At 35.9% G+C, this 27,500-nt stretch overlaps 1 protein-coding gene and 1 long non-coding RNA gene across 4 annotated transcripts in view; one reads left to right on the top strand and one right to left on the bottom strand.

The window, feature by feature from the left end:
* The window catches only part of LOC136838528 (uncharacterized), a 595,187-nt gene that overhangs the window by 364,089 nt on the left and 203,598 nt on the right, over nucleotides 1-27,500 (top strand). The gene's annotated exons all lie outside the window — the stretch shown is intronic.
* The window catches only part of LOC136838527 (protein cab-1), a 353,168-nt gene that overhangs the window by 149,621 nt on the left and 176,047 nt on the right, over nucleotides 1-27,500 (bottom strand). For both annotated transcript variants that reach the window (XM_067103617.1, XM_067103618.1), the window contains exon 5: nucleotides 17,135-17,201. In XM_067103617.1, the coding sequence (XP_066959718.1) occupies nucleotides 17,135-17,201 (67 nt within the window). The remainder of the gene's footprint in view (nucleotides 1-17,134; nucleotides 17,202-27,500) is intronic.

The raw sequence follows: 27,500 nt of genomic DNA on the forward strand, positions 1-27,500 counted from the left end.
AAAAATCTAAATTTAAAACACACCTTAAATACTAACTTCAAATAAAGTCCTTCAAAAGTCATTTTAAAGTGCGTCACAAAAGGTTATATGACAAAAGAAGAAATAAGAAGAAGATATGTATATTTATATATATGTATATGACAATATACGTCACTAAATAGGCTGTGGCAAGGCTGAATATGAATATATGTATATGTATGTATACATATATATGCATATATATATGTGTGTGTCTGAAAGTGCAATATGAAACATGTTCATGAAATAGGAAATTAATTAAATGGCCGCAAAAGTATAACGATGAAATGTAAAGTATGAACATAAAAAAAAAACAAGCAGAACCACGGCCCATTTCTTATTGCAGTCTTTATTACCCTAACCCCTTCCCTTAAAGCCACATATAGGCACTTAACCACCCCTACATCATCTCCCCCCTTCTGTATCCTAGCCTCTTTACCCCTACCCCGCCCCCCTTAGGCCCCAATAAGAAGGGCTCTTCAACGCATGACTGAATCGGGCCATTTTACGGATTTCTTTGCCAGAAGTCTTTCCGAAAGGATCCGATTTTCAGATTTTGTCCTTTTTTTTATTTCTTTGCTTTTTTCAAAGAATTTGTTACGGGTTGAAGCTGAAGCTGTGCGCTTTTTTATTTTTTTTTTTTTTTGTGTTGGGCGGATTTAATTGTCTTTCATGAGTATTAATTTCACTTTCATTTTCTTTCATGAGCGTTAATTTAACTTTCATTGTCTTTTCATGCACGTTAATTTCACTTTCATTGCCGTTCATGAGCGTTAATTTCACTTTCATTGTCTTTTGTTAGCGTTAATTTCACTTTCATTGTCTTTTGTTAGCGTTAATTTCACTTTCATAGTCTTTTATGAGCGTTAATTTCACTTTCATTGTCTTTCATGAGAAGCAGTTTCACTTTCATTGTATTTTATGAACGTTAATTTCAGTTTCATTGTCTTTCATGAGCGTTAATTTCACTGACATTGTCTTTCATGAGCGTTAATTTCACTGAAGTTGTCTTTCATGAGCGGCAATTTCACTTCAAGTGTCTTTCATGCCACGATTGTTTGGCGAGATGTGGCGGTTTTTCAGTCTTTCTATAACGTTTTGTCTTACTTTTTTTTTTTCGTTCATTGTATTTCGCTCATATTCATTTCGTCTGGGATGTTCCTTCATTGTCCTTTCATACAATGATGTGTGTATTGCGGGCGACACTACCTTTCAGACTTTGCAAATCCAAGGTGACACTTTGTCTCATTGTATCTGAGCGCTGTTGGAGCTGATTGAACAAAGGCCTGTAGCTGCCACTAAAACAGCCACTTTCATTGTACCATGAAACAAAGGCCTTTGCTGCCAAACAGAATAAAGGTCTTTGGTGGTCGCTGATAGAAAGAAAAACTTAGCTTGAAGTAAAATGACAAGCCTTTATTTGTCACAAAAATAAAGTTCGTGTGTGGAAACTAAAGCAAAGGCCCCAGTGGCCAGCAAAATAAAGTCCGTCAGTGGCCAATAAATATAAAGGTTTTAGTGACCATAGAAGCAGAAGCCTTTGGCGGCCACTAAAGGCCCCCCCGTTTACTAATATATGAAAAGTATGAATTAGCCGTCAAAACTAAGAACTTCCTTCACCTTAAAATTAGCAAATGGGTCTTGTCACTCATTTTTATGCTACCGTTAAAAGCTTTCTCTCTTTTTCCCTTACTTTGATGCATGTAGCTTCTCATTCAGCTAGGCAACTGGCTCTTACTTATCCAGATCTCTCTCTCTCTCTCTCTCTCTCTCTCTCTCTCTCTCTCTCTCTCTCTCTCTCTCTCTCTCTCATGATGTTGTCGGTTTCGTAATTCTTCTTGTTTTAATTATTGGCAAACCCACATTAAACACATTGATACGTGTGTGTGTGTGTGTATATATATGTGTGTGCGTGTGTAAATGCACACCCTCTCTGTCTTCGTGGAAGGACTGACGCTGAAAGTCGAGAAAAGGACATTGCGTCATAACAGAATGAAATTCTGATGAAATGAAAACAAAAACTGAGAGGGAGGGTGAGAACTCACAAGGTCTCTTCGTTTTGTGTATATTGACACAGTTCCTTGATAAATTTCCCTCCACGGAGGCAGTGAAGCAAGTCGCGCGATGGGAGACTTGAAGCGAAGGCCTCGACCAGAGAGAGAGAGAGAGAGAGAGAGAGAGAGAGAGAGAGAGAGAGAGAGAGAGAGAGAGAGAATGGGCTGCGGACATAATTCGATACCAGAAAAACGGTGGCGCGTGGGAAAGGATGAAAAATGGAAAAGCGAATCTCCGGACAGATAAGGGGTATTAGAAAACCGGTGAGATGTAAGAAGGAACGAGCTCGCGCGCGCGCATTTCCTGATAGACAGAAACACGTTGGCGCACATATATACATATATATATATATATATATATATATATATATATATATATATATATATATATATATATATATATATATATATATATATATATATATATATATATATATATATATATATATATATATATATATATATATATATATATATATATGTATGTATGTATGTATGCATCAGTAAATATATTAAAAACAACGAAGATTTTAATAACAAGCAAGTAATGATAAAGATAAAAAATGATATCGATGATGACTGTGGCTTTAATAACCTGACAAGAAATTATGTCGAGAGAGAGACGCATTTAAAAGTGAAGCCAAATTAGAGCAGAGCAGCATAACGAGAACTGAAAATCTGAATTACCGAGACTTCATATCTTAATGACCTTCCAAATGGTACGCTTTCGTTCCTGTTTGTAATAAGCAATAGCTACGCACTCCGTCACGGACAAGGCAATTACAGTAATTACACGTAGGTTAGTAGGTAATTTGCCAGATAAATACGGCCTCGTTATGCTAAATCACTGGAGTAAAAGGAATTTTAGCCTAGACCGGAAAAAGAAACGGTGATGATTATGGCGTTGAAATGATTTACGTCAATTCAAGAAACGCAAATTTTCATTTTCTTTGTGTGCTGTGCTACATTCGCATGTATTTACAGAAGTTATAAAATGTCTTACTGTGTCGGATGGTTGTGTTTGGCCAGAGTTATGAATATTTAATCAGTTATTCATAACTGGTGGATGCAAGTTCCATTGCTTTTTCGAGTAAGTAGGCATGCTATGTTATTGAAACTTACAATCATACACATACACACTATATATATATATATATATATATATATATATATACACATACATACATACATACATACATACATACATACATACATACATACATACATACATACATACATACATACATATGCTTTAATGACTGCGACCAGAGCTTTAATATTGCAGCGAGGGGATTTTCATGTATCGTAATTTCTCCAGATTACAGCAAACGGCTTATCTTGTAACGCGAGGTTGGTGGTAGGAAATGTTTCCAGCTCAAGATGTTTCTATTTCATACGATCTGAATGTTCTTTTCTCGCAAACTTATTTTTAATTTGCTCGGCTGTCGGCCTAAGAAACAGGAGATCAGCGCCTGCCCTATGAGCCTACAGAGGCCCAGGAAGACTTTAACTTCACTTATGATCACGTTTTAATTTATCATAGGAATTGTTACTTAAAATGCTAACATTTCTGTGTGTGTGTGTGAGTGAGTAACACTTTTGTTAGAGAAGAAAATAAGGGAGGCAACATCTGCAAAACATTGTTGACGTTAAATTCAGTTATTTTGGGAAATGGGAAATTCATTCGAATTCCAATATCCTTAGGGTTGTGTTTTTATTTTTACTTTGTTAGGATGGCGCCTTCCTCGACAAGGACGTTTTGTTCGTTTGCCAATGTTTTTAACACTCTGTATCTGGTTTTTCTAAATTTCTTTTTTTTTCATTCCTCTCTCTCTCTCTCTCTCTCTCTCTCTCTCTCTCTCTCTCTCTCTCTCTCTCTCTCTCTCTCTCTCTCTCTTCTCTCTCTCGTCTGAAAGGATGACTACCCAAAGATTCAAATATTTCAAAGAATTTATTGTAAACTCTAGCGACCCCTTTCAGCGTATGAGATGACTTTCAAGAAATGCAGAAATTACAAAATATATATGAAATCTGTCAAGATGACGTACCAAAACCACACACACACACACACACACACACACACACACACACACACACACACACACACACACACACACACACACACACAGATTGAAATATCTTTTACTATTTAAAAGGGGGAAAAATCAAGGACTAATAGTGCATTTGTGCCTACATAAACTTAATAAACTAGTTTCAAAAGACACTAGTGATCTTATCAGAGACAAGGACTGATTTGGCCCCGCCCAATTTATCTTTTTCTCTCATCAGACAGCTAAAGAAAAAAAATTGTCCAGTGGATATTGCAAGACGCTGGCGTGGCTGGAGTGAAATCAGAAGAAAAATGTTTATCCTCTAAAAATGCAAATCTTGACTTTGCTCCTCCTTCGTGTAAACAGCTAAGGCACGATTCTTGCTCATTTCTCGTTTGCATTTATGATGAACATCGTTTTTCATAACAAATTTCTCGTTTGCCTTCTCTCGCTGAGATTGCCTCATGTTTAAAAGCCCTTTCCCTTTCATTCTACGAGAGAGAGAGAGAGGTTAAGGTTCCAGTTTGTTAAAGTACTATTTTATTCCAGTTCCTTTTATGTAAAAATTATCACATAAGAGAAATCTCCTCTGCAACATGATGCATAATTTTCAAAAACCTATATTCCTATATGAACTTGATATTTTTATGTATTGAATCTGCACAGAGTTTTGAAAAATATCGATCAGATTTTTTTTACAGAAATTTGTCTTCTGGGGAGGGAGAAAATATAAAATTTTGGGTTATTAGAAAAATGAATTCTGGGCAGGTTTTTCCCGTGGATGTTAGTTTTTTCATAGAAGGTAGTGAAATGTGGGTTGTGTTTACCGTAGACTTTTGCGCGTGAAGCTTCTGCACTATCAGTACAAAAAATCATAGATTCGGCAATTCCTTTTGGCTATAAGCCACAAGTCTAGCACACACTATACTTTTTATTTTCTACTTTTTTGTATTTCCTTTGGTTTAATTAAGACCCGAAGAATATCCGATGATTCCTGCCGCAGTTTTTGCTACTTCAGGAACCCTGTTTGAAATTCCACAGTCTCATTATAGCTGACCCGAGTTTGCTTTCCACTGCCTTAGCCCATGGCAAATATTTGAGTTGTGAATTTACTCGTTTGCACAAACTATGATTCCCCCAGGGAAACTGATGAGATATTTACAGTCTGCCAATGCCTAGGCATCCGCTTTCGCTAGCGCCCATGTCTTCGGGTAAGCATTCAAGTACCATACTCAGTGGATTTTATTATTGTTCTTGTCTGAAATCAGCTGCAGCCCACCAACAGTCGACTACCTACTGGCTTAACATTTCACTGTCAAGTCAGGAAGCACACCAGGGATTTTCCAAGAAACATACCAAAATGTTATGTGAGGATTTTTTTTTTTTTTTTTTACATTTTATCAAAGTGACTGGCAACAAGTCATAAGACTTTGTGAGACAGTAATGTAAACTGGGGAGAAAAGGAAGGTCAGGTTAGGTTGGGATGTACTGTCTGTACTGCATATCTGTAATTTCCTCGTTATTATTTTTCTTTATGATTGTTGTTGCTGTTGTAGGTCTCTTTGTTGTTCATTAAGAACGCATTCATTTGGAATAAGCCGAAATGGCAGTTATTTTTAAAGCAGCGTCCACAAAATAATGTGTCTATTTGTGACAAAAGAAAAAAGTAGATGTAAGTAAAGACATATATAAGGCGAAAAATAAACAAAATGAGTAAAAGAAAATGGACGTATGTATAGATGTTTGTCCACCAACACCAATGATAAATCTCTCAGAAAATAAATTAATATACTAAAAAACAAATAACTACGTTAACATTTGAAAGATGTTTTGGGAAGTTATAAACAGAGATATACTCCCCTTTTTTGCTACATGCCATTGATTTTTTATACATAAAAGCTTAAATTTTCAGATCGAGCCACAAATCTTTTGGAATATGTTTTGAAGTACTACACAGCCTTACTAAAACACTCTGACTATTTTAAATGTTTTCTCTAATTTTTTGTGTTTATTTTTTTTTAGCATAGTTTAGATCCATAAAAATAACAGTGATGTGTAAATTGAACTATGTCGTAATCCATCCACCCCTTCTTCACATTCTCACTCTAATATCAGTGACTCACAGGATTTCCCCTTTCACAAATTATTCTCTCTCTCTCTCTCTCTCTCTCTCTCTCTCTCTCTCTCTCTCTCTCTGTATCCAAGTACATTACATTCCTATGACTCACTGCATTGCTTGGTCACGATACCATTCCCTCTTATATTGGAAATCGTCAAGTAATATTTCAACACCCCTGTACCATATACGAGATCCCCCCCCCCCTCTACTAACACATTCCCAACACTCCCGCATAAAGAAGTAAAGAAAAATATGAGGAACAAAGGAGAGAAAAAAAGAAGAAAAACAAGCCCAGGCAGAAAATGCTTGTCCGTGCGTGATACGTGATCATATGCGTGAGTACATATTTGCTGCTTTTGCCTCGTCTGCATTCCTCAGTTTGTGGGGGTGGGGGAGTGTGGTTGTGTACGGTGGAGTGTGGTTCTATCGGATGGGAAGGCTTTTTATAATGACACGGGACGCTTAGATAACAAAACACGCAAACATCACATCATAAAGACCGTCTGCAAGATACCTCATAGGCTCCAAGATTTGTAAACTGTAATTCGGGGTTGCTGTTTATATTATATATGATGCCTCCTTTCTCTAGCCAGTTGGAGATCGATAGAGTGAGAATTTGACATGTATCAGAATATCACAGGTTCATAAAAAGCAGTTAAAACAAGTTAAAACAAGACAGACGTTTTAAGTATTCCTACGTAAGGGTAACAGAATGCTTTGAGCATTCTAAAAGTAGCGTCAGAAATTGGTCTAACACGTATAAAGAAATAGCATATGATATCTAGTGCATAAGCCTTCCTAAGAGACCAACAAACGGATCTTTAAGCCTCCTTAGGCCGGCAACAGTTCAGTATTTAAGCTTTCATGATGGAGCGGCAGATGGTAAGTGGGTTTTAAGCTCCTTATGACAGCAACTGGCCCTAGCTTCCATAAAACTTACTTCTCATGATTTTGCCACCGGAATTCTATGGAAATTCAAGTAAAAAACCAGTTAGTTATATTAACCATAAATAACACTCCTTTAGCTGATATTTTATATTCTAAAGAACCAGGAAGACAGGTTTTCATTCTTCCAGCGGGAGTGCTAGATAGCATTGAACCTTCCCAGTGGACTAACATCCGTTTTAAAACCTTCCGGACTGATCAATATACTACTCAGAGTATTTCCAAACTTTGAAATCTGTTCTGAGGTTGAACGAACGATGATTTAATCCTCCTAGGAGAACCAGGAATCAACAGAATTTTAGGTCTTCAAATGGGAACCAAAACTTATGACCCTTCATCAGGAATCGTAACAGGATTTTAAGCCATTTGCATTCCAGGGAGCCAGATTTCAGTTTTGGAGCCTTCATAAGGAATCATCCAAAGAATTTTACCCTTATTAGGGATCCAGAATATCTTTTTAAGCCTTCATAAGGAATTAACATTTGGTTCTTTAGCTTTTCTGTAGAACCTGCCTACCATTCTTAAGCTTTCAAAGAAATCATCAGAAAAATTTCAAACCTTCAGGATGGACCAATTTACGATTTTTAAGTCTTCATAAGGAGCCAGAACAAGAAATGTTAACATTTTTAGGTAAACAAGATACAATTTTTAAGCCTTCATCAAGAATCAACCGAAGATTTCTAATCTTTCTTAGAGAAAAATCGACAGTCTTATATCCATCTAACATAGAAAATGCCACTGATTTAGCTTGATCACTCAGGAGTAAATTTGTATTCTCTCTCTCTCTCTCTCTCTCTCTCTCTCTCTCTCTCTCTCTCTCTCTCTCTCATATTCCTCCTTAAATGTAAAACAGTTGCAAAGAAAATTCAAGGTTTTAAATACCTAACATCATAAAACCTTGTGATCTTCTCTTTCAAGTTATTATATTTTTACATTCTTCCCCCCCCCCCATATATGTTTAGAGACACACACATTATATATATATATATATATATATATATATATATATATATATATATATATATATATATATATATATATATATATATATATACACTATATTATTATTAAAGTATATATTATATATACACTATATGTATATACATACATATACGTATATATACATGTGTGTAAGTGTGTATATATACATATATATATATATATATATATATATATATATATATATATATACTGTATATATGTGTGTGTGTGTGTGTATTTACTTATAATGAACCCTATCACAGGCATCTTGTGCTGACTTGATTAAGAATGTTCCGCTATTAATTAAAGCACTTCTTTTTCTGAGATATTAAATTACGACTGTTCAATAGGAAGGAAATTAATTAGTTCACGCGTGGCCTGTAAACATAGATGGGGGCCGGGGGGAGAATGTAAAAATATAATAACTTGAAAGAGGTCACAAGCTTTTATGATGTCAGGCATTCAAAACCTTGAATTTTCTTTGAAACTGTTTTACATTTAAGGAGGAATATGAGAGAGAAAGAGATAAAAACCTTAAGACAAAATACCAATTTACTCCTGAGTGATTTAAGTTAAATAAGTGGCATTTTGTGTGTTAGGTCGATTTTTCTCTAGGAAAGATTAGAAATCTTCGGTTGATTCCATATGAAGGCTTAAAAATTGTATCTTGGTTACCAATAAATGTTAACATTTCTTGTTCTGACTCCTTATGATGGTTCATTCTGAAGGTTAGGCATTTTTCTGATGATTTCTTTGAAAGTTTACATTTTACTCGTAAATGGGACGAAGAAAATTGAAAAAACCCTGTTCTATAATAATAATAATAATAATAATAATAATAATAAATAATAATAATAATAAATAAATAAAAGAACATTCGAGAAATTACATACCATATCAATATCTATAAACCAAATAGTTCGAAAGCCAACTCTAACTCATGTCGATTCATTAAAAATTGAAATGAAAAAGGATATTAATATTCATGAAATTATCGACAAAGGAAATAGCTGACGAAGAGACCAATACGTTTCGCAAATTATTGTCTTTCATGCATAAGACTTCCTGTTATCTGCCAATAATGGTTTAACTTTATTGAGCAGGGAGTTTTAATTCTCTCTCTCTCTCTCTCTCTCTCTCTCTCTCTCTCTCACACACACACACACACACACACACACACACACACACACACACACACACACACACACACACTCACGTTGAAGGTGTTAAGGTATTAGCATTTAAAATGCTCATCAAGATTTATATGCAATCTGAATCCATTTTGATGCAGTTCTGACGTCACCAGTAGAGATATTTAACTCTTATTACGCAACGTGAACGAATTCAAAATATGCAGCACACATAAGACGAGTTATCGTGCTGCTGATGATGCTTCTGTGTAGGTGTGTGTGGTCTTTAAGAGGCAATGGACTGTTTCTAACAAGTCTGTTATCTTTAAACTTTTTAAAGTTTTTTTTTTTTTTTTTTATGATCATGAAATGATGTGGAAAATCGAACGTCGCCTAGCCCATACCCAAATAAAAGATGATGATTAAGCATAGTGATCTTACAACATAACTTAGGGTTGTGTGATTGGTACTCGGTCGCAGAGATTCTCGAGAGTCACTTGGGTAAGGAATCATTTAAATCTTTGATGAAAATGATTGAATAATTTCAGAGCACACAATAGTTATTTTCCCTTCACTAAGACCTCTTCAGCAATTCTTAATGAATGCCAAAAATTGTTCATTGTGGCAGTGACTGATGTTTTGAATTTATTCTGGAGCCAGCTCCTTTCGAAGACAGCTGGGTTGTTTTTGAAAAATACGAAGAACTCGGTACGAATGAAACAGTTGCTAATTGGCGGAAGAGAAATGTTTGCAAGAATCTCGTTCCGTGTAACAAGTCGTGATAATATCTTCCAAAGGTACAATTTTCACAATTTATCTTTCTCAATTCTCAAAATTTCTATTTCATGAGAGACGTTTCTCTACCGTCAGGTGGACCTTGAAGTAACGCATTGTCACTCTTGTGAAAACTAAGGCCTGTTGCAAGTTTCATTAGTTTCAGTAACGAAAATTTATATTCTTTTGCAAGGTATAAATGTCGTCACATAGATGCTGAACAAAAGTTTCGAACTCGAAAGTCAGCCAGTTTTTGAACCCTCCTCATTCTTCAGTATTTCCTGAATAAATTAACAAGCTTCTTTATAGGTGACGAGCTTTTAATCATGTGAGAGAGGTTCATCAACAATGTGAACTTAAGAGAACTCTCTCTCTCTCTCTCTCTCTCTCTCTCTCTCTCTCTCTCTCTCTCTCTCTCTCTCTCTCTCTCTCTCTCTCTCTCTCAGGAATGATTTTGGGTTTGATCTTCAGCACGGACCGAGGTGGTAACGACAACGTCCTTTAAACCTACTGTGCTTCTGTTGACCACAGTTGTGAATTAGGCTCTTTGTATTCAGTCGTGTGTACTGAGTCCCACCCTACTTCGAAGAGAGAGAGAGAGAGAGAGAGAGAGAGAGAGAGAGAGAGAGAGAGAGAGAGAGAGAGAGAAAGGGCGGTGGGGAGGTTGGCGATCAGATCTTAGTCAAAACATATACCATCGAATATTGATAACATAAGGGAACGGCCTGGAATAATGACTAGGATATCCATCTGATTCTCTCTCTCTCTCTCTCTCTCTCTCTCTCTCTCTCTCTCTCTCTCTCTCTCTCTCTCTCTCTCTCATTGTTGCGAAAAATCTCTAACCTGACTCTAGCCTGGAAGGTAAACCCTCGCATAACTGAAGTGTCTTTGTATGGAAGCCTCATGTGCAGCCGTCTGGTATTGATAAGTGAAATTCAGCGAGAGAGAGAGAGAGAGAGAGAGAGAGAGAGAGAGAGAGAGAGAGAGAGAGAGAGAGAGAGAGAGAGAGAGAGAGAGAGAGAGAATAAATGAAGCAGGATGAAGAAAAATCGGTAGAATGAAGAGTAGAAAGAACGAAGAAGATTTTTCTCTTCCATATTATTGAAAACTGAGCCGGGTAATAAGCACGAAACACGATTCGACTCTTAGTAAGAAAGGTACAGTAAATATTACAGTGGATGTCTTTTATGTTTATCCATCGTTGGTATTATCCGTGTTTTGCAACCCGTTAAAAGATCAAAATAATCTAGCGATTGTTTATTACCTTTTTCAAAGTCACAGGTCAATTGACGGGTCAGCAATTCGTTTAGTGTTATTTTAATGAAACTGTTTAGTGAGATCTCTTAGGGGTTGGTGATTGTGTTTCTGTAAAAACAGCTTACTACCTTAAGGTGTTTTTAAAGGTCACTTGTTAGTGTCAAGTAAAAGTTACATGCAAACGAATTTGCATCATGTACTATCGGTGCTGAATAGTAGTACTTTTACATCGGAAGAGATACAGTTAAAATCTAATTATTATTATTATTATTATTATTATTATTATTATTATTATTATTATTATTATTATTATTATTATTATTATTATTATTGGTGAAGAAATCCACAGTGGGGTAGATGTATGTATAAATATATATTTTAGAAATATGTCTATAAAAGAGAGCTTTCGAGAACCTGCTCGATTCTCCTTCTCAATTGATTGAGAAGGAGAAACGAGCAGGTTTTCGAAAACTCTCTTTTGTGAATATATTTCTAAAATATATATTAAACATTTACACCACTGCGGATTTCTTCACCATTTTAGTGACTCATGCAATTATGAGATTTTCATGGATTATCATTATTAGTAAGCCTTGTCCTAACAGAGGTAGTTAAAGAGGAAAAGCCATGTTTATCTTTTAGGTTGCAGAATCATGGATGAACATTATTAGCAGAAAACTTCAGCACTGTACGGAAGTAGCGCTGTCCATGCATCTCATGCGGTGCACTGTAGGCATTACTTTACGTTCTTTACTGTGTCCCTTCGGCCTCAAGCTGCAATGCCTTTCATTCCTTTTATTATACTTCCATTTATATTCTCTCTTCCATCTTACTTTTCGCCCTCTCCTAACAATTTTTTCAACAATATTCTCAGCGCTGAATGACCTCATAGATCCCAGCGCTTGGCTTGTGGCCTAAATTTTATAATCCAGTCCAATCTAGAAAACTTCAGTACCTTTAGCCGCTATATGCACCAATTCAAAAGGTTTACTATGCGTATAGTTCCCTTAACAAAGTACCAGTCACGTCTGGCTCGCGCATACTCTGGTTTCTAGAGTATTAAGGTCTTTCCTTTATTACAGGTATGATATTATTATTCAGAATGTGCACATTGATGTGTGTACATTCTCAAGCCCTAAAGACCGTTCCCTGTTCGCAATATTTCCTCTGAACAGTGTGCCTGTTCAAATTTTCAAAGGTTTGCATGCCGAGAGAGAGAGAGAGAGAGAGAGAGAGAGAGAGAGAGAGAGAGAGAGAGAGAGAGAGAGCAATCACAATCTATCTTGGGGATAATATTCCCCAGGGAGACTTCTATCCCTCTGGCCACTGGACGCGATATATATTAAGCGAAAAATATCCCTTTTAAGGGAAAAACACCACTTCGGTAATGAACGCTGGAAGGGGTCTCGAATTTATTGCTAGGGGAAAACCTGCAGGGGGACCTGGATACGAGGAAATTGAACGTTTTGTGTATTTCGTAGCGAAAGTCTTTAAATCTGGATTGCATCGTTTATCTCCATTTTATTATCCATTCTTCAGCGCAGTGAACTTTTAATGTTTGGTCGTATATTGTTATTTTCATCATTCTCTCAACATGTTTCTCGTCTTTTTTTCTACAAGGGCATTTTGTTCTGTGAGTGCTTGTTCCAGCTTTGTTCATATGAATTCCTGACCACTTTGATTAATAATAATAATAATAATAATAATAATAATAATAATAATAATAATAATAATAATACTGTCTCCGTGCCGTATTTATGGATACGGTGAGTGACTTACAAAATTATCATATATTTCTTCATTCTCATTAAAAATATGAATGAATGATTTGCAGAATTACTAAGCCACTACTTGCCATTTTATGCAAATTAGTCAGTATAGGCTTCCTGTTGAAATGAGGCTGGGTGCTCAGCTTTTAGTATGTCCCATTAGCATTAGTACCAGACTCCTGAAGCCTTTTATGAGTTTCGAAGCCTTGATTCTGGGATAATGCTGCTAGCTTCACGCCACAAGAATGTTGGTTATAGCTCGTTAAAGAAACAGCTGCCTGCATACAGCCAGAATTGCCTCTGCGAATTTTAAATTGTTTGCTTACACTCCATTGTATTTTGGGTTGCATTATCGGTCTTTGTCACATGCAGTAGTTTTTTATGGTTTATTGCAAGTTTCACCGAAATGTAAGGACTGTAAACACGCGACTCATGCTTGTTTTTTATCTAGTCAAAAGTTTTCTTCTTTTTTTTAAGTGATGGAAGATGGGAAGAAAATTGAAATGGCGTCCACTAGCTACGGAAAGCATATTTTAACGTTTTAGAATAATTAAGTATAATAGCAGATAGGCAGGAGTTTTGATTGCTAACATATCTCTCTGTAGCAAATGCTCACTTCCATCTACCTGATACGCTCTTTCGTTATCTGCTCGTGTGTGCGATTATTTATCCGCCTGCTATCAATTTATGCTTATATATTCAACCAGAGTATGTATGTGATCGTAAAGTTTGTTAATGTGAACACTACAGGATGCAAAGCTCAAGTTGTAATGAATGTTCAGTGTCACAAAGGCTGTCACTGCAATGTTGGGAACTCAAACGCCATTACTGTCATGTTGAGGGCTACAAAAGCCTTCAACTGTAATGTTTGGGTATATAAGGCCTGTATACAAAGGCTGACTACTGCGAATGTCAGTTGCTGTGAGCTTTAACAACACGAAGGTTAGCTATTGCGAATTTTAAGAACCACAAAGCCTAGGTAGTATGAAATTTATAGATATTAAGCCTAATTTCAGTCATTTTTAAGGAACGTTGAAGGTATTTATTGTGACTACCAAAAGTCACAAGAATATTTAACACCAGAAAGTCCAGTTACTCTGAATTTTAGGAAAACAAGCCAGATCAGGAATTGCTAAGGAACACTTAATTACAGTTATCGTGGCCATAAGAGCATATATTGAATCTTAAAGGCCACTAAGTCCAGTTACTGTAAATTTTAAGGCACATAAGGCCCAGATACTATGAATTTAAGGACAGCAAGGCCAGTCTCAGAAGTTGTTAAGAAACACCAGGGTCTGTTACTGCGACTACTGTAAACCATAAAATTCTGTATCTGCGAATATTGGAGATGACAAAGTCCAGCTACTGTGAATTTTAAGGACTACAAAGTTTAGTTACTATGGACTTTAAGGACAATGAGCTCAGTTTCAGGAACTGCTTAGGAACACTAAGGCCAGTTACTGCTGCTGTTATTAAGAGCTATAGAAGCCAGCTACTGTAAGCATGTAAAGGCCACATACGCCAGTTACAATGAATTTTAAGTGACATAAGCCCAGGTTCAGTCAAATCTAAGGGACCCAAAGGTCAGTTACTGTAAATGTAAAGGGACACAAAAGTCAGTTACTGTAAGTATCATGAACCTTGATGGCCAGTTCATTTGAATAATATGTGGCACGATCCCAGTTACTGTGCACAGCAAAGTCCATAAGGCCTAGCTGCTCTCGATACACAAAACGTAAAACCCACCTGCTATTAATATTATAAGCCTTGAAACGTAGTTACTGGTAATGTTAAGAACAATAAAATGTAGTTTATATAATTTTGCTTTATTACAGATTGCCTTTTATAAAGTTCAACTGGGATTTAATTAATAAAACTTATATGAGAATGGGAAATCTTTGGTATAATATAGATTATTATTTAGACCTGGTTGAAATGACCAAGTGTCTCCTGCATAATCCGGGCATGGAGTCCAGTTACTGTACTTGTTCATATTACTAAAACCAAGTTGTTGTGACCAGAAAGTCAAGTAGCCCATTCACTGTAAATATCAAGGACCATAATGCCCAGTTATAAGGAAGTGTTGTAAATGTCAGTTGCAGCAAATATTCAAGTCCACAGAGACATTTGTGGGGAAAATTAAGCCGATTAGTGTTAAGGTTAAAAGTATAACGCCAAGTAAATGTGATGCAGTGTTAAGTGTTATATACCAAATCTTTAATGAAATAATCGTTAAAATAGCAAATTCGTAGTAGTACTGAGGGTCACAAAGTCATGATAATATGAGTGTTAATCCTTTAAAGGTCGAAGTACTCTGAATATGAATATTAGTCGTTATTAGGGTTTATAAAGTCTAGTAAAAGTGAAAATCAGCGGCCATGGAGGCCAGTTATTTCGAATGTTAATAGCGAAGAGTCCCAATCATTGCAAAGTTAAGAGGCACAAAGAATAATCATAATTACTGGAAACATTTAATACCAGGAAGCCATTTTACTTGCAATTCTAAGGACCTTGAAGCCATTTGATTATTATTATTAAAAATCATTTAATGTGAATATTAAACGTCATAAAGCCCAGTTACTGTGAATATGAGGGTTGAAACAGTAACTGTAATATTAAAATTACAAAGCCAAATTATTGTGAATATAATGGTGTCACAAAAACAGTAATTTCGAATATTAAAAGTCACAAAATCCAATTACTGTTAAAATAAAGGATGAAAAGTTGTGAAGATGTATAATGCCAAAACTCGGAAATTGAAAGTTGAGTAACCATGGCTGCATACAAAATGACAAATTCCATTGTGCACTGCTTATTTCAAATGTCAGACACTGTAAAGTCTTAAAAGTACCAGCTAGTCTGAAATACCACTGTCAATATAAAATTCCAGATGCCGAGAAATAGCAGAGAACAACTAATCAACTATCACGGATGAATTGTCTAGATGCTACGAAGTATTACGGATTATAAAGCCTAGTAGCTGTGCGATATCAAAAGACAACAAATTTTATCGTTGACCAATATCACCTTGTTGATATCCACGAATTATCAAGTTCCATGAAGTCTCGTTGCTCTGAGAATCAAGACCAGAAAATCCATATGCTGCGCAATGTAAAATAAAATTAAACTGCTTGTTAACACTCATCAAGGACGTCAAGTCCAATTGCTTTTGAGATATTATGGGCCAGGTTGTTCGGAATATTTGGAACGGAAAGAACTTGTTAGTAAGAAGTATCATGTTTTAAGAAATCTTAATGACCCTGAAATATGAAAGGACGTAAAGTCTGATTGCTAAAAGAATTATAGCGTTTCAGCAACTGGTGCTTTAGACTTAAGAGTTTGAAAAAAAAATTTAATCACCAGTCTTAATTTTTATAGTTACCTATAAAACGCGCGTTCTCTGTGGAAGAAAATCAAGCTTCATAGAAAATGGGTACGATCAAAGAAAACGGGACTTTCATTGATAATGGATTCGTTCCTTTGCCTGGAGAGAATTTTAAAGCTTATATAACAAGGCTTATTTTGTAATTTGACCTGAGACACCTAATTTTAGGTAAATTACATATTCACAAGCATTGGCGGAAGCTGGATATAAGTGAAGGAATGGTGAAAAAACTGACTGGCGTTAAATGTATACTGCACTTGTGTTTATTGATTTGTGAACGCCAGCCAGGTAGTAGCAGTTTTAAGTTGTCATGGAAGTGTATTATTTTATGAAATTATAAGAATGAAATAAGATGGGAATGTATTTGTTATAAGTATTCGTTAAGAATATTTTTATTATTATGCGTTATTTTGCTGTCACAACCATTTCCAGATTGACACATGCTTTTATGCAGATTAGCTGTATGTGGGGACAATGGGACATATATCAAAGCTATCGCATATGTGTACATATTCCTCTGAACTACATAATTCACGTACATAAAAGTAAAAGTTAAAATAAGAATATATAAAACAATTAATCTTTCATGGAATATGCATTGTTATTTAAGAAAAATAGAAAATGTTATATTTGAAGATAAATTTAGCTTACCTGTACCAACACATGCCGGCGCCAATGACAGCACACACAGCAGCAGCTGTGCAGCCGGCGACGATTGCTGTGAAGGAGTAAAGGGGAAATTAGGCCTAGTTATATTCAGCAGCTTATCAAAGCTAAATGAGTAGTAGTGGAGGAACCATCATAGAAAAAAAACTATTTTCAAAGAAAAGTAAGTAGTTTATTTACTAAGCTGATTATCTAATAGTAAATTCCAGAATATATTAGATTAATCCAATAGAATGTCACAGAAGAACGGAGGGTTTCCAACAGAGCTTCACAGAAAGCTGAGGTTTCTGCAAGGAACCACTAATAATGAGCTTCCTAAGCAAAACAGAATACCTTAAAAACATCACTGTTAGTCAGCAGAATATCTTAAGGTGAAAGTGAAGGTTATTCATTGTCGTATCATTGAAAAATGAACAAAATAATGAAAGTTGTTGGGTATTTACATATAACAGGTAAAAGTAGAGTTATTCAAGAAAATGTCACTGAAGAAAAAATGGTTGTTCATGATATAATGGAAGAGAAGGGTAATTCAGCAGATTTAATTACATGGCAGTTAGATTATTCAATAGAATATCACATTGAAATGAGAATTATTCAACAGGATATAGCTAAAATAATGGTTATGCATAACATATCACAGATGAAATTAATCTTGTTAACGGAAATGTAGATAAAAGTTTGTTCAGCAGGATATGAGAGAAAATTAAGGTTTTTCGTAAGAATAGTTATCACCAGTGAAATTTAGTGTTATTGTTACATATAGAAAATGACATATTATAAAAAACAAAATCATGCGTTTTTCCCTACAGCTTATCACTGATCTAAGTGAGGTCTTTTTGCAAAATGACGCAAAGGAAGGGATGTTTATTCAAAAGAATATAACTAAATCAAACTGTGATTCATCGTTATTAGTCATCATCACCATTTCATGTCCATCTGATTACAATCCCAGTAAACTCTCTCTCTCTCTCTCTCTCTCTCTCTCTCTCTCTCTCTCTCTCTCTCTCTCTCTCTCTCACGCTAGCATAATGCCAGCCTTGTTTTAATTTACGATTATTGGTTATGAAACGAGGCAATACCATTAATGCAATATCGGTTAAAAATAACATATTCTATATTATTCCAAACCATTACTGTCAGATTTCCAAATAAGAGAGAAGGTGGACGATGTTATAAGATTTTTTCTCGTTAGTTTTGATGGTGCTATTATTATTATTATTATTATTATTATTATTATTATTATTATTATTATTATTATTATTATTATATTAGTGAAAAAGTGCGTGATTCGCTGGGATAGTCTGCTGAAAGCACATATCACTTTTCACCTCTCGCTAATGCAATATGTAATATAATCATTATCATGCATTTCGGCCGCAAATCGGATTAGATTTGTATCATTATTATCCTTATATTGGTATGATTTCAATGTCATATTGTATTCAGGAATTATGCTTTAGGAGGATTTTAACGATCATACAATCTAATAAATACTATATATATATATATATATATATATATATATATATATATATATATATATATATATATATATATATATATATATGTGTGTGTGTGTGTGTGTGTATGTATATATATATGTTATAGATATTATTAGCTGAATTACGTAACCGTATGATATAGGAAAATCTTGGAGAATAATTCTACGTTCTTGTCGATGAAGTATTCAGTTAGATAAAGGAAATTAGGTTTGCTTCTGAGAACTCTATATATTCTATGTCGACACGCCTTCGGAATTATTATTGCTGAAAATGTGTCAAGCCTTAAAGACTATTGCTCTCAAGCGAGCTTCCACAGACGAGAATATACTGTATATACATGAAGGATGACATAGCGGAAAAAGGACGATAAAAAATATATGCAAATAAATGGAGATAAATCATGAAGCAAATGAATATGCACTAACGTAGTCAGGAGTAAAACTATAAAACTATAATAAAAAGGTTTATTATGCTTCGTTCGAGCTGCAATCTAAAGCAGAGTAGATTTCAGTGACTGACAGGCAAGGTTCGTCTGGAGATGTAGAATTTGCGAATTCGAGGGTTTTGTCTGACCTGTTTTCATACCACTCTTGCAGAATGTGAAATCCTGTGCTTTCCTCTTGTGTTTTTCCTTACAGTGATGGACATGACATAGCTTCAGAAGACATGTCCGATTAAACAGTTTTATCCCTGTGTCCTGCTTAATTTGAGGGGCAATGGCTGCCGCAGGTTGTTCAGTTTTAAGAATATTTCTTTCAACAGTGTAGAGCTTCAGAAGAGCCTACCATAAACTGACCGAGTAAGACACGGAATAAACGCAGCAACTGACAGAGTTAGTGATTGTGAAGAAAGGTAACCTTGTTAAGGTCATTCAAAAGATTCTATTTTAATAATGAGTTATATAACGCCGGGAAGGTTTTTTTTTTTACGAAACTTCCAAGCGATACATTATTATTCTTTTTTATCAAAGTAAACTGCCACGAGTCACTTGAAAATGTACCATTTGTAACGCATAACTGATAATAATGTATCATTGAAGAAACGCTAGTCACTGATATAGTAAGTGCTTGGTAAATGTTGTGCTGGGTAATATCTTCCTGAGCTGTCATTCAGGTCAGCCTGTTCTGGTGTCAACATGCGTGGTTCATCTTACACCTGGCTTATCTCAAAGATACCAGTCAAAATAGTGTTTACTAAACCAGCACTGATGACTCTGCAGTCTCGGGTATCTGTGACAGCCAGACGTTTGGAATGAGCTGAATAGCATCCACTTTTTCGTCATGGTTGATGCTTTTGGACATTGTGGCCTAAAATACCATTATGAGATGATTTGAGTTTAAATTTTGAATCCAGAGTTATTTGAAAAGATGTTTACACCACTCCCGTGATCAGAATCTGCCCACTCTTTATAGACTCAAGTTAGTCCCTTTCGGGTTCGTTTTACAGTAAAGGGACATATGATAATCTAATGCTGTGTGGGAAATAGAGAGATTACTGCAACGACTTCTATGAATGAGGCCATTTTGGTTCACACAGGAGCAAGCCGGTGCTAGAAGATGACTGTCTCTTGAGACAGCGCGTGTGTGAGCATGTGGTTCTTACAGTAACGTATGACAGGTGCCTCGTGTTTTTGACAGACTGTCTATACTAATTTAATCTGGTTTTTGCTGTATGCGTATCTCTAAGAACCTAAGAGGTTAGGAGTTCGTAATTTTCTTAATATGTGCATTAAAACATATGCTCTGGTGTTTAACTTTTCCCCTTTAATGAAGGGAGTCCGCATTTAATTTATAACATCCGTGTTATAAAGTGAAATTCGAACTCCCTTCATTAAAGGGGACGAGGCACCTGTCTTGCTTTACTGTTAGAACCACATGCTCACACACACGTACTGTCTCAAGAGCCAATCATCTTCTAACACCTGTTTGGTTCCTCTGTGTGGACCAAAATGGCCTCATTCACAGAAGTTGCTGCAGTAATCTCTCTATTTCCCACACAACATTAAAGTGTACATGACTTTTCATGTATTCATCTATGTCCTGTTAACCTGAATGATTTTCAGTGAGACATATTACTGATTGATGAGCGTTTCGCCCACACTACCTCACAGCGGTAATGCAGGGAGGAGGAACTTCCTTCACGAGGTGGTAAATCAACTTTGGTGGTAATGGAATGTCTCCAGAGAGTCATTTTTCTGCTCATAAAACGGCACTTGTGAGAGTTTAGGCTGCAGTAATTTGCCATGATTTTCCAGTCAATACAAATTAGCAATTAATTAATGTGGGCTATTAGCACATTTCGCGTCGCTTCTTGTTTACATTTGTTTGCGAACCCTGATCGTTATTCCGAAAAACATACTTGGATACTTCTGGATTTTCCCTTGACAGCAAATATAATTGTATTTCACGAAATTCCCATTTTAAAGTAATTGCACTTAAGATCCAGTCATACATACATTATATATATATATATATATATATATATATATATATATATATATATATATATATATATATATATATATATATGTTAAATTGAGTTAAAAGTTAAAGTCCTCCTGTGCCTGACCATCTCCTGTTTCTTAGGCCGACAGCCAGTGGGAGACAGGTCCCAGTGCATATGACACGTGTTCAGTGTGTCGCTAGGCCCACTGTTTAACTCCCCAGCTCGAGGCTGGTAACTATTCTCAAATATATATGTATATGTATATGTATATATATATATATATATATATATATATATATATATATATATATATATATATATATATACAGTATATATATTATAATATTTGTATGTGTATATATCCGTCACCAGGATACATTGGAATAAGTAAGACTTAATACTATTTTTGCATTACGAATCGTCAATAAAAAGGAACACGAAAACCTCATTAAGGCATTTCTTAATGAAAGACGTCAACAGAGAAAGCAGGTGTTCCGAGAGTAAACACGATACAGGTGTTGAAAAACCCACACAAAAGAAGGTCAGTCAGAAATGACATTGAGCCAGGCATTCCGTGATATTGGAGTATGATTTAATTTTATCTATGAAACAAACTGCGCAGTAGGAGGCAGTAAATAATCATTTACATTCATTTGTTAAATGAAAGTGTTTGATAGAAGTAAAGGATGAAAGTTTTATCCTTGTTAAATGAATTTTTTTTATTTATATGGCAAAGGAACATTTATGAAACATCCGTTTACATTTTGTAAAACGATATAGGTCTGAAAAAATTAACTGACACGTCCAGCTGCATGCCATGAAAAAGGCTTTCTAATGATGACAAAGTACGTCGATTTGTAAACATGAGCCGAAAGGAAATTTAAATTGCAAAATGAAAGTACAGGAAGAAATCTTTTCCACGACAGGAAGTGGAAATTAGAGTGAAAAAATAAACCGAAAATGAAGTACATATGAGTGTTGTAAAAACCCCAGTGACCTCTTTAACTTCTTCGTCTGTTTCTTCGTTTGGATTTTAGGCTCTGCGTTGACAAGCTTATCCAAACAAGTGTGAAGAAATAGAGAAGTCAAGGGGTCATTATGGCTATTGAAATCCATACATTCTAGTAAAAAAAAGTAACCAGATTTCGAAATGAGCGAAAAATCGAAACAGTCTTTGGCTTAGTAGGAAGAAATACAGAATATGGAACGCGCACACATACAGACGAACAAACACAGAAAGGAAGGGAGGCCAAGGGCCCTCTTCGGAAAGAAGGGACGTGATTTAAAACCGCTTAACAAACTACTGGAAGCTGATTTATCTCTTTGCATAAGTTACTTCGGGAATGAATCCTTGCCCTCTTTTCTTTTTCTTATTGGTTTGCAGAGAGAGAGAGAGGAGGGGGTGTTAAACATGACCACCTCTTCCATCATTTATTTTGTGAGAACCAAGCTTTAGAATTCTATTGTTGGTTCTGTTTTTCCAGACTTGTAACCTGACATTAGATTTGCTGAAGTTTCCTGCCCATTGTTACCTTCCCCTTCCCACGGCCTCTACCTTTTCCTTCAGTCCAATGCCATAAAAACAAGTGATTTACATTTAAGAAAAATATAATTGAATTAAGTTTCTTTACTTTCTCAAATACCCATCCTGAGCATATTTCTTAATTAAGGGAATTATAATTGAATCCCTGTAATGTTTGACAAGTTAGACAGCTAAGTCAGTAGAGAGAAAATGGAATGGACAAAGGTAACAGAAAGAAACTAACAGAAAAACGTGGGATGCTGCAGAGAACCCACAGTACTGATTGATTGATTGACATCTTAGGTTACAGCGAAATATGAGAAGGGAAAGGTGAGGGTGAAGAGAGGCAGAGAGCAGAGAGTGAAGGTGCAGGGGGGAAAGGGAGAAGAACAGAGGTGAATGGTGGAATAAAAGAGAAAGTTCGAAAACTTTTTATTTAAATCTGCCATTAATCTGTTCTTAAAACAAAGACTGGTGGGGCATGCTGTCTAATAACTATTACTGTCGTTTTTATTGTTGTTATGCTGCGCATACATTTTTATAAATGCCAAAAGAACATTAATTAACTTTCAAAGAAAGTTTCCTTAGTGTAGAAATCCTACAGTCCTACATAAAAGTATCTGACCGAAGAAGAGGAAAAAGGAGAAGAATCAAAAAAAAAGTTCAGGGAAGACGAAAGGAGAAAGAGATTGGGACATGTCAGTAAAAGAAACAAAAATAAACAGGATATCTTTCTCCCATTTCTTATTTTTATTTGAGTTTAGGTTCAGTATACAGTATGCTTTGGGTTGGTCGACACATTTATCTTTAAATTAATATTCAAATCATTCCCTGATAACCCTTAACTGTGTGTCTTGATTATGATTTAAAAAGCAGCAGAAAAACTCATCGATATCAAGTGGATTAATGAGTAGGATTATTAGTCACGCGTTCAAAGCATAAAGATATTGGTTATCTTTCACATTTTCAAAACCTGAAGGCCCTCTAGCACCTTGATCCACAAAGAAAGAAAGAGAGAGAGAGAGAGAGAGAGAGAGAGAGAGAGAGAGAGAGAGAGAGAGAGAGACCCCATTGTTGTCTCATAATTACCATGACTGAAATTAGAGAAGAGAATTTTAACAAATTTATTTTTTCATAGTATTGAAGTACTGCAGGCCTCCTTGCACTTGAGACAATGTGTCTTAAGAGTTTTGGATGTCCGCAGACGAAACATGGCAAAAGCCATCCTGGGGAGGTGTGATAAATCAGCTAATTCTTTAATAAATACAAAATTAAAGATTCAAGAGGAAAAGCAAATATTTGTAGGTCGTTGGTTGATCCTTTGAGTGCATTTTGTCCATCCCGTGAGCAAACACGATATCAGGAATCAGAAGAAGGTTATGAAGGGAATACTTATTAAAGGCGGATGTTCCATACGATTATTATTGAAATATTCTAAACAGGTGAATTTATTGGATCGAACTTACGGCTGACTAACAAGCATGATTAAATATTTGCTAATTACAGTTCCTGTTTTATTTATTATTTTATAACAATGTGCCCAGAGCACTTTATCCCAAAGTCAGGAAAAATAAGTTACGAAACACTATGGCTGTCCCAAATAAGGGTGTAAGTACTGGTTAAAGCAGTCATAGACCATCCTGTTCTTGCAGTACTTTCAGAAGTTTACCTTGAAATTCTGTGAAATGATATTGACCCTAAGTACTTGCTTTCTAATAGCCAATATACTGGCGGGATATGATTCAGTCCAAATGATTCCCTATAAAACCTCAGTGGCTACAAGCAAAATAACCTTACCATTGGTTATTAGTCCAGACCTGTTGAGACTGACTTGGTTAACAGTAAGGCCCTTATAATAGAATTATGGGCCGTATCATTCTTTTTTTTTTCATAAAGACCACGAGCAGGGGCTTGTTATTTGGTATTAAATGTGATATTTAATTGATTGGTTGGCACTTAAACTAGCGTCGCACCGACTGTGTTCTTCGACACTGCAACTTAAGAGACATAGTAATGCTTATTTACTTTAAAGTACTATGCACTGTCCCCTTAACTCGTTTGACATTTCTCAAATGATGTTTACGTTTCTTCATATTTATTTGTTTGTTTTCATTGAGTGATCGATTTGCTTGTTTGTTTTGGTTGTATTTCTCTTGCTTGTTTGCATGATGACCTTTTTGATTTGTTCCATGACACTGTTTGTTGATGTGATAAAAAGTGATAAAAATAAAGTCACGAAGACAACATCAGCTCTGAGATGGAACTGGCTTTAACATACAGTTGCTATTTTTTAAACTTAGAGGCCGGTGGGACGGGCAACCTGATGATGCCCTTTTCTAGTTCAGACCCTTGGAAAACAGAAACAAGTAAAAAGGAAGGAGGAGGAGAAATCCAAAATTTGGCAATACAATGGAAAGAAAAAAGCCATTAAAACCCTCGCAAATTGAGGGCCACCTTTTCCATTTACACTTGTAAATAAGTAAAGTGTTGAAAGTGCTTAACCTTTTACGAAGTCTTCTCGATTATGGAAGTCGACCTCTGATCTTCTGGCCTCAAGTTCCCCTGTGTGAACAGTTTTCTGGACCCCGAGAGGGTAATTGCATTAAGGCAAACAGCCCGTTAACTATCTCCAAATGTTATGAGGAAAAATAATAATGAATTTTGTGACTCTGGAGATGAAGTAATGCGCGGTAAGAGGAGACAAAGGTAATTAGGTACATCGTCAACTTGAATTACTATTCGTCTGTGCTGATGCATCTTCATTTCTTTTGTATTTTCGTCTGAAACTCTCTCTCTCTCTCTCTCTCTCTCTCTCTCTCTCTCTCTCTCTCTCTCTCTCTCTCTCTCTAGGCGTTCTGTTCTTCGGACGCTTGCTAAGCAATTCAATCGCCTTTAAGACTTTCTTAATATAAATGTAGATAGCAAAATGGCATTTGATTAGAACTTACTGTAATAGTAAAATACGTAATTTGACATTTATTGTAAAGTTTTAATTCGATCACAAGCGAAATAATTAATTGGATCTCATAAAGGTTTTTTTTCCAAATGATTCATCTGCAAATTCATATTACATAACTTACATAAGCATTCCCTCTAGTAGCGCCCAGGGTACACTGTATCCCTCTGCCCCTCACAACAGACCCATAAGTTAAAGTTAAATTCTTCCCCTCCTGAGAAATTAGGTCCAAAACTGCCTGCCTCTCTGTGCTGAGAAATGACGTAGTTCTTAACTCCGGTAGAAAAAGTAATTCACCAGACCCAAGCCACTGAATTTCGAATATGGCATGCTGTAAGTTTCAGCAACTTAAGGCTTGTTTAAGGATTGTTTATAACCATTTATAACCATTTTATGACAAAAAAAAATTATTTGTGAAGTAACACTTGGAAATGAAACTAGAGTGGATTTGCAATGTGAGCACAATAAGCCACATTCAGACAGCATTGCTAGGAAAGGAACACCATCAGTTCTCCGGAACTGTTCATGATAAACTTTAACTGTAAATAGGTCCCGATGGCCCATTCATATTTAGGGTCGTACTAATTGCAGTGGGATTTTCAATTAGTTGGACCAATCCATAATCGTTTAAAAAAAATTTGAATTTCACTGGAAACTCAGGTAATTTTTAAATTTAGCCATATTAAAGACTGATTTGGAATTAGTTGAGGGAATTATTCAGGTGAACTCAGTTACATAAAGAGTAATTGGAAATAGGTCCGAAACAGTACTCATTATTGTTATCAACCCAGTCGGAATCTGTTTTGAAAGTAATACCCAGGTAACTGTATTACGTTAAAATCAAATATATCGAGCCTGATATAAAGGCAAAACCCTGCAACCGATTTTAAGCCATCCACATCAGTGTCTGATGTAATATTAGTGTCACCAACCCACTTGCAATTGCTGATACATTGTTTAACTGGTTCTAAAGCAGCCAGTTCATTCCATATTCTTTTGTGTTCTGTACAGAAGCCAGCCTACTTATTGACCCAACCTCCAGTCTTTAACATCTGATCTTGACCAAGGGAAACAAGGTCTCAGCTATCTTGGATAAAGCCAGATTTTATAGATTTATGGAATGTGTACCATTGCCTCTGTGGATGTAGTGAAGTGGTTGTTCTCTCAAGTCTCCGCAGCAACTGGGCAGGGTCCACCTTACAAGGTCCTGAAACTGAAACCATTGCCGTGACCGGAGAGCTTTTGTCATTATCCACCTTGCTGTTCTTCAAGGCTTCACTGTAGCCCTTGCAAGGGACAGCGCACTCGCTTAATCCGGTTCTTTATGCTGAGTTGAAACTTGATTTGGACTATCAGTTAGCCACACCAACTCTCACTTAGTTGAACCTCGCCATATCAGATTTTGATCTCAAGTAAGCCACCTTATACAGCTCTCAGTGAAACTTGTCATGACAGAGATGAAGATGAAATCCTCCTCATTGCTCCTGTTATGAGAGAGGCTGAATTGCAATTGGCGCTATCAGCCATTGAACTAAGCGTAGTAGATTCAAAAATAAAATGAGTAACCTCAGTTGTCGGGTTTTGTTTTGACCCATTGTCTCTTTTAGTAGACGATTCCAAGTCGTAATCATTAATTCAGAATGACTTTCAAGTTTAAACATTTAGGTAGCTCTGATTGAAACTGTGGGGAGTGGACTAATTCAGAACTGTCATCCAGGTACAAACCTTGTGCATACATTTCGAGTTCATATCTGACACTTGAAAATATTTTGGTTCCAGAAGACATAGGCAACCGTAACCTTCTTATCCCTTTCTTATTCCTTTCTTATTAAACTAAACTTAATTTAATTGCATTTTTATAACCACAGTGACAGTTGCAAAGACTAGTGCCATGTAAATCACTTCCTTGTGATTATTAATAAACTC

Source organism: Macrobrachium rosenbergii, chromosome 5, assembly GCF_040412425.1.
Source record: "Macrobrachium rosenbergii isolate ZJJX-2024 chromosome 5, ASM4041242v1, whole genome shotgun sequence".
In the NCBI taxonomy this organism is placed as follows: Eukaryota; Metazoa; Arthropoda; class Malacostraca; order Decapoda; family Palaemonidae; genus Macrobrachium; species Macrobrachium rosenbergii.